General features: G+C 42.1%; 1 protein-coding gene across 1 annotated transcript; it reads left to right on the top strand.

Moving 5' to 3' along the window:
- Window positions 1-967: 967 nt before the first annotated feature.
- Window positions 968-8167, top strand: hprt1l (hypoxanthine phosphoribosyltransferase 1, like). The gene is made up of 10 exons (XM_027163836.2): window positions 968-1118; window positions 2235-2341; window positions 2969-3152; window positions 3939-4004; window positions 4115-4132; window positions 4384-4466; window positions 4826-4872; window positions 7361-7437; window positions 7526-7567; window positions 7669-8167. Exons 1-10 carry the CDS (start codon window positions 1098-1100, stop codon window positions 7714-7716), a joined length of 693 nt encoding a protein of 230 aa, XP_027019637.1. The 5' UTR covers window positions 968-1097; the 3' UTR covers window positions 7717-8167.
- The last annotated feature ends 666 nt before the right edge of the window (window positions 8168-8833 follow it).

Here is an 8833-nt window from a genome sequence, read left to right as displayed (position 1 = left end):
TTAGTATCAGTTGTGCCAATAAAGATACTCTAAAATCTTTAGATTTTATAACACTAATCTATATAACACTAATGATCTCCTTAACCAGTAAAACCTATACTGAGCATTTTGTTTAAGTGACGTAAGCCTTACACTGTAGTAGTTTTAGGATAGTTTCTTGTTATTTACATCCTTCTGTAAAATCAATGGCCCTGTGTTGCTCGATGTTCTGCTGGGTAGATGATGTTCTGCTGGTTGGATGATGTTCTACTGGGTAGATAATGTTCTGCTGGATGGATGATGTTCTACTGGGTAGGTGATGTTCTGCTGGATGGATGATGTTCTGCTGGATGGATGATGTTCTACTGGGTAGATGATGTTCTGCTGGGTAGATGATGTTCTACGGGATAGATGATCTGGTGGGTAGATGATGTTCTACGGGGTAGGGGATCTTCTGCTGGGTAGATGATGTTCTCCTGGATGGATGATCTTCTGCTAGGTAGGTGATGTTCTGCTGGATGGATGATGTTCTGCTGGTTGGATGATGTTCTGTTGGGTAGGTGATCTGCTGGATGGATGATCTTCTGCTGGGTAGGTGATGTTCTGTAATAATAATAATAACCTTTATTTTCTATAGCGCCTTTAAAAGAACATCTCAAAGCGCTTTACAAAAGCAAAATAAAAACAAGAAAAATACACACATCATACAAAGATTAAAATGAAAGCAACAAAAATAGACTATAAAATAAGCACTCTGCAAAATTACAATTAGTCAAATTAAAAGCTACCCTAAAAAAAATAAAAAAAAGTTTTGAGTTGAGATATAAAAGTGCCAAGAGATGTTGCTTGCCTTCTGTAAATATATACAGTATATAGAGTAAAGTGTTGATTGGCATTTTTATGCAGCCATGTACAGTATTATTCAGTATAGAACCGCCTCCAATGGCCCTTTTGGCATTCCACACTAGTTCCGAAGCCCTCACTCAAATCAGATTATTAAGGAAACGGGATTCTGACGTCACGGCTTTAACAGTGCTGGGAGTGACTTGAGCGCGTGCACACACAAGCATGAATGCACCAGTATCACTATAGTGCACTTCAAGGGCAAGCTGCTAAAGATGGGTTCTTCTTATTTAGAGGTGAGAAGCGTTTTGTTCTCCATCATCACAACACTGGCAGGTCTGTATCGGGAACACGGGCACTGCGAACGTGTGTTATAGACGTGTGTGTGTGTGTGTGTGTGTGTGTGTGTGTGTGTGTGTGTGTGTGTGTGTGCGCGCGCGCGTGCGTGCGTAGGTCGAGCTTCGGAAACGGCTCTGATTCGGTCTGATATGCACCTGTACTGGATGTTGTTTGGATCAGAGTGGCACAGAGTCATGCTCTTTGAGAGAGACAGAGAGAGAGAGACAGAGAGAGAGAGAGACAGAGAGAGAGAGAGAGACAGAGAGCTTGTTGCCCCGGAGACGTGGCTGTTTACCTTCTAACCTCAACCCATAGAAATAAAATGCATGAACTGTAGCTTTCATTCTCACTTTGCTGATGATCTTTAATGTCAGTGATCCACCTGAAAATCTACCTTTTTCTAGCCAGAGACCCATTTTACTGTAAAATAATCTCCACAGATGCGCTACAGTACAGTACAGTACAGATTTAGCCTTTCTAATAAACATTATTTAACTGCATACGTCATCTTCTTTTATTTATTAGCACACGACATTTCTATTTATTCCAGAAATCCCTAACAACAAAAGCCACGATGTCCAAATATTAACAATATAGTCCTACCTGTTCATAAAGTTCAGGTTAAACCCGTTTTATTTAACAGACTAGACAAGAAAGCTATAAGAACTCTATAAGAATAAATATATGAACTTTGATCACGTTAATATCAGCTAATGTTAGTTGTTTGTAATTATATTTAGTCCATTATAACTACATAGAGATGTACAACTACGGTGTTCCTTTAAAGCCTTACCTTTCATTTTAATTGTGGTCTAATTATCTAACAGAAATCTTACACCGTGTCCACATTTTTAATTGAAGATTAATATTAAAGGTACGAGGCTCCACGGTGTGTCACCACAGTGACGAAAAGAGGTTCGGTTTAATAGCATTAAAAAGAATACATACATGATACAGAACTACATTATTGTGTGTTTTATCTGCACTTAACAGGCTACAGACTCTACACTTTCTCTACTCATAAACTCCACACGATCTCCTCTTACATTATTGCATGTTTCTAAACTTTGCAGATCGATGACGAGGACAAGGGGTTTGCGCTGAGCCTCTTTTGCGTCCCTAAACACTATGAAGAAGACTTGGACAGTGTTATCATTCCCAACGGTCTTATAAAAGATAGGTAAGTCGATATGCTTAGTGATTAGTAACCCGGTAGCTTTCAAATAATACGTGACATCTAGAGACGTGAAAGAGCATAAAGCTCGTGTCAGCGAACACCTGTCTTCAGGCAGCTTTCTTATCCGTGCCTGGAATCAGACTGTATGGGATTTGAATTCTGCATTTTGTTAAACAAATTTCTGTGACCATGCCTTCCATGCATGTGTAACTTCTGTAGTGCAGTCTACTAAAAATCTGCTCCTGATGTGTTCTCCACTAGATACTGTACATCATTCCATGGTTCATTGTTTAGTCTTACTGTATGTTGCTCAAAAGTTACCGGTTACACGACTGAACTTGACTATTTACAGCAATAGAAAGGAAATGATTCACACTCTCACACTCTTCACCCAGATGAAGATGAGTTACCTTTTGAATCTGGTTCCTCTCAAGGTTTCTTCCTCATATCGACTCAGGAACTTTTCCTCGCCACATTTGCCTCCGGGCTGCTCGTTAGTGATAAATATAAGTTAAAAAAAAAAAAGTATACTTTTTATATAACGGTAAATATGCGCTGCAGCAATGTCAGGCTTTACAAATGAAACTGAAAAGATTGAATTAAGTACAATTTAAATATTTTTCTCTTAAGGACCGAGCGCTTGGCCAGAGACATTGTTCGTGACATGGGAACACAACATATCGTGGCCCTGTGTGTGCTGAAAGGAGGCTATACATTCTTTGCAGACCTGATGGATTACATTAAGGCACTGAATCGGAACAGTGACAAATCTGTACCGCTGACTGTGGATTTCATTAGGCTTAAGAGTTACTCGGTGAGTCACAGTCTGTAATATGTAATATTCATTTTTTTTTCACTGAACATTCTTTGACTTACTTTTTCTGATGTCGGAATAAAATACACCATTGTATTATGACCATTTTGTGATGCACACAGTTGCACCGTACTGATTGTTGTTGAGATCATTTAATCGTTTAGAACTACAGAATTCAGCTCTCTAGAAATGATTCCGTATTATATTTACTCACTCTCACTAATTTTTTTACCGCTTATCCGAACTACCTCGGGTCACGGGGAGCCAGTGCCTATCTCAGGCGTCATCGGGCATCGAGGCAGGATACACCCTGGACGGAGTGCCAACCCATCACAGGGCTATTATATTTACTTGAACATGTTAATGTGGAAGGGTGGCACGGTGGCTTAGTGGTTAGCACGTTTGCCTCACACCTCCAGGGTCGGGGGTTTGATTCCCACCTCCGCCTTGTGTGTGTGGAGTTTGCATGTTCTCCCCGTGCCTTGGGGGTTTCCTTCGGGTACTCCGGTTTCCTCCCCCGGTCCAAAGACATGCATGGTAGGTTGATTGGCATCTCTGGAAAATTGTCCGTAGTGTGTGAGTGAATGAGAGTGTGTGTGCCCTGCGATGGGTTGGCACTCCGTCCAGGGTGTATCCTGCCTCGATGCCCGATGACGCCTGAGATAGACACAGGCTCCCCGTGAGCGGTAGAAAATGAATGAATGAATGAATATTAATGTGGAGCAGATCTACGTGTAATCATTGTTCATTGATCTTTTCCCCCAAATGGTTCGTGTTTATTTCCAGAACGACCAGACGACAAGCCGTGTACAGGTTATCGGAGGGGATGACTTAGCTTCTCTCACCGGAAAAGTAAACTTTGCATTTATTTGAGATTTGTAATAATTTTTTGATGATCGTCTCTTTACTTTGTAACGCTTATGAAACTGTTCCTTCTGCTCTTTTTGTCACAATGTTATCAGAATGTGCTTGTGGTTGAGGTGAGTCCTTTTTTTTTTTTACTTCTTCAAATATTAGTTTGTTTCAAAAGAAAAGATTTTCACTGATTCATTATGACATTTCTACTGTATGTAATATTTGCAAGTTAAATACAGCTGATAATTTGACGTCGTGCACAGTATCGATGGTGTTTATAGATGTCTAAAACATGTGGGATGTCGGGGAAAGACTGTGATGTTAAGCTGTTAATAATATCAGCTATTTATTTTCACTTCTTTTGGATGGTTTTCAGGATATTATAGAGACTGGGAAGACTATGGAAACTCTGCTGGCGTTATTAAATAAATGTCAACCCAAGATGGTCAAAGTGGCCAGGTGAAAGAGTCTAGTAATAGTGACTAGTAATCATGTTGTTTGGAATAAATGGTGGCCCTGGTAGAGTTCAGATCCAGGCACAGTACACACACACACACACACACACACACACACACACACACACAACCCCACACACAAATTCTCAACAAGATGCACGTGCTACCTCCACCAACCCTGCCTGGATAGTGGGTGAGGATCTGGAGGAAGAAAAACCCCACCATCACCACCACCACCACCAAACAATACATGATCATGATAATGCTATATGATATAAATTTTCTGTATCTTTGTATCATTATATTTCGACTCCATATTTGTTTAGATTAAATGTATTAATTCAGTTGTTCTGTCACTTTTAGCCTTCTTGTGAAGAGGACACCCAGAAGCTCAGGGTATCGTCCTGACTGTGAGTACCCGTTTGATATTTCTGTTAAGATTTTTTGACACTGAAAGGATAAATCCTGCTGTTCATGACGTCTGACTTTGACCAAATCCGTGTGTCTGTAGTGGTTATGCAATGCTTTTTACAGTAGCAGGCTGGAGGCTGATAAGCTCTTGTCCTTATATTGGGTGTTGAAGTAGACTGGAGACTGTTCACATTCCACCAAACTAGCCTTTAATGACTTATTTAGAGTTCACGATAGTAGACAACAGTATATCTTTTATGCTATAAATGCTGGGAAACCCCCTCCTGATCATGCAGTTTGGATGTGGAAGTCAATTTTGAATACTGCCTTAGGGTGAATCTTTGTGAGCGCACAAGCTGACTTACTAATATAATAATGCAAACTCTCTTAAGCTCAGCATCACGCTGGAACACATTAGGGAGGACTCAACATCTAAGGCTCTGGGTTACCGATCCATGAGGTTAAGGGGTTCAAACTCAGCACTGCCACTGTTGGGCCCTTGAGTAAGGCCCTTAAATCCTTCTGTGCCGTTGTGTGTACGTGCTGACGTTGATGTGCAAGTTGCAGCAGCAGCTGTTTTGTTCCCTCACAAATCCAAAAACTAAGTGAGAAACTCATAAATCCACAAAATCAAAACACAGCGGCCCCGCTCACAGAGGCCCCGCTCACAGAGGCCCCGCTCACAGAGGCCCCGCTCACAGAGGCCCCGGTCACAGAGGCCCCGGTCACAGGGGCCCCGGTCACAGGGGCCCCGGACACAGGGGCCCCGGACACAGAGGCCTCGGTCACAGGGGCCCCGGACACAGGGGCCCTGGACACAGAGACCCTGGCTAGGCCTCACAGGAAAACAAAACTTTGCAACATGCTAACTGTGTGAGTATGCTTATATAGCAGTGACCCGTAAGTGCTGCATGGCAACCTGGAAGTCCTAATATGCAGGGTGGGGTGCCCTCTGGTGGGCTGGAGAGGGAACTCTGAGTGACGACGTTACACCATGGGGGCCATGTCATGATGTTCAACTTTCCTTCTTGCTAGTTTTTCTTTAAATAGTTCTGGCAAAGCTTAGATGTGTGTTTCAGATTGTTGTCCTGTTGTAGTATGACGGACTGTCCAATTAGTTCCAGTCCAGATGGTATGGCATGTCTCTGGAAGATACTATGGTGACCCTCTTCGGTGACTCCGTGACCAACCGTAGCGCCCACAGAACACCTCCATACTATAACACTTCTTTTGTTTGACCAAAGAAGCCTTTTGACCAAGTTCTGGGCTCTCAGCAGGGGTTTCTTTGCAGCTCCACGCTCTATAATGCCAGCTTCCTGAAGTCTCCTCTGCACTGACGAAGTGCATTAAGCTGTGCTGTGATTTCTGGTGCACTTAGCTTTCTTATGTATGCCGGAGTCTCTTATTAACTGCTCCTCTGATCTTGCTGTTGATCGAGGTCTTCCAGTTCTGTTCCGTTCAGCGTTCTTCCCTGTTATTCTTAATGGTGTATGTTACAGTACTCACTGGTATTTTGAGTTTCTGGGCAATCTTTCAGCAGGCAATGCCTTTATTCTTCAGCGTAACAAGAACTTGCCTATTCTCTCTCATTAGTTCACGTTTGCCTCCCACGGTTTCCACCGAATGTTATAAAAACATGCAAACATGACCCTAACCTGGGGGAAAACAGACCCACTATTAGACAAACAGCTGAGCCCTACAGTAATTCAGTTCACCTGGACAGCACAGTCTGTGACTGAGACACAGTTATATCATTATACCTGTATACGGGTACACAAAATGTAGGCCATCATTGGAAAAGTTCAAGAATTATGCTGTTCGTGTTATTTCATTTCAAATAGCAGATCAGAAATGTTTTGTTGTGATGTAGTAAAATCATTCATTTTACCGCTTATATATGAACTACCTCGGGTCACGGGGAGCCTGTGCCTATCTCAGGCGTCATCGGGCATCGAGGCAGGATACACCCTGGACGGAGTGCCAACCCATCGCAGGGCACACACACACTCTCATTCGCTATGGACAATTTTCCAGAGATGCCAATCAACCTACCATGCATGTCTTTGGACCGAGCGAGGAAACCGGAATACCCGGAGGAAACCCCCGAGGCACGGGGAGAACATGCAAACTCCACACACCCAAGGCGGAGGCGGGAATCGAACCCCCAACCCTGTGAGGCAAACGTGCACAAATGTGTGTAATTAAACCCTCAATTTAACTTCAACTCTCACAACCATGTGATGTCAGAATGATCTGTTACTGCTGTATTGTTTGCGCACAGGAATAGCTACTGCTTATGTACAGGAATGTATTCGTTTGGTTGTGGGTTGACGATATCGTGAATAGCTAGATTGTCTAGAGTAAAAAAAAACAACAACGTTTTAGATTCAGGATCATATACAGCTACGGATTCATTCCGGTCCAATCACTCTGGCTTTTTTTTTTAGTGTTGCAGTTTTTATATTTTCCTCCTTGTTTTTCTTTCAGACTTCGGTTTCGAGGTTCCTGATAAATTCCTGGTGGGATATGCTCTAGACTACAACGAATATTTCAGGGATTTGAACGTGAGTAACTTAGAGTCGCACCAACACATGACGGCTTCTGTACAGTAGGAATGTTTATTTCATGAGTCGATTCTTCGTCTCCTGTCAGCACATCTGTATACTCAGCGACCGAGCAAAGGAAAAGTACAAGGTATGAACAGGGTATAAAATGCTGGATGCATGAAGACTGACACCACTGTGACCTCCTTCTTCTTGGATGTGTTTCTACATTCTGCTTTTTTTTTCACAAAGGCGTACGAACGTCGATTAACGAAAGGCCAAAGATGTCGGAGAATGTAAGGGCCACTTGAGAATAGATTTTTGTTCTGAATTAGACATCTTAGAGTTATTCATATTAGTGACATATAAAATATGACATTATAAGGAACTATTGTCTTATGTGTATGTATGTATGTATGTATTTATTTATTTATTTCTGTTGAGGCCTTAGGATGTACTTGATTTAAAAAAACAAAACAAAAAACCTGATTATAATATTTCATCAGTTCTGAGAGAATTGAGATATTTTTAGTTTGAGTTATGAATTTAAGTGCATGAATGTACACAATGTCATAACTTCTATGTTTATCAGATACAATAAAATATAAAAATGTCTTATTTTCTAACACTAGAGTGATTTGTGTAGTAACACACAGACCTCCTGAATTACAGCAATAAAGTAATCCTGAAGTGTGTGGGGTGTTTTTGACTCTGTTGTATGAGTAAAAAATTAAAAGAATGTGATTTGTGATTCGGATCGATTCTGTAGTTATTTCGGATTCTTTTGCTAGGATCCACTTTGATGATAATGAGCAGAAAATCTGTCGTCAATTAAGCAAAAGGAAACTACATAACTGGAGAAAGTCCTACATGTCATGTTGCCTACTGTTTTTTCTAACTGGTATCTGAGATTAGAATGAGCATGCCCCATATTGTAGAATGTTGAAGCGAGTACTACATAAGTACCCTGAAAACATCTGGTCTGTAACACAACTCCTCCACAGGGTCACAGGGGACACGGAGTCCATCCCAAGGGCCCTGGGCACATGAACTGGGTGGCACCTGATCACGTACATACATGAAATATGGACAATTCAGAGATGCCAGTCAGTACCTGGAGGAGAACATGCACAGTCCACATAATCAGATTGAAGGCAGGAGTTAAATCCCCAACCCTGGAGATGCAATGTTAAGCCACAGTGATGCCAGAGAGTGAATTAGTGGTTAGGACGTTTGCCTCACACCTCCAGGGTTGGGGGTTCGATTCCCGCCTCCGCCTTGTGTGTGTGGAGTTTGCATGTTCTCCCCGTGCCTCGGGGGTTTCCTCCAGGTACTCCGGTTTCCTCCCCGGTCCAAAGACATGCATGGTAGGTTGATTGGCATCTCTGGAAAATTGTCCGTAGTGTGTGTGTGTGTG

The sequence above is a fragment of the Tachysurus fulvidraco genome, chromosome 10 (assembly GCF_022655615.1).
Source record: "Tachysurus fulvidraco isolate hzauxx_2018 chromosome 10, HZAU_PFXX_2.0, whole genome shotgun sequence".
NCBI lineage: Eukaryota > Metazoa > Chordata > Actinopteri > Siluriformes > Bagridae > Tachysurus > Tachysurus fulvidraco.
Note: the sequence above shows the minus strand (reverse complement) of the source record. Positions and strands in the feature narration are given on the sequence as shown.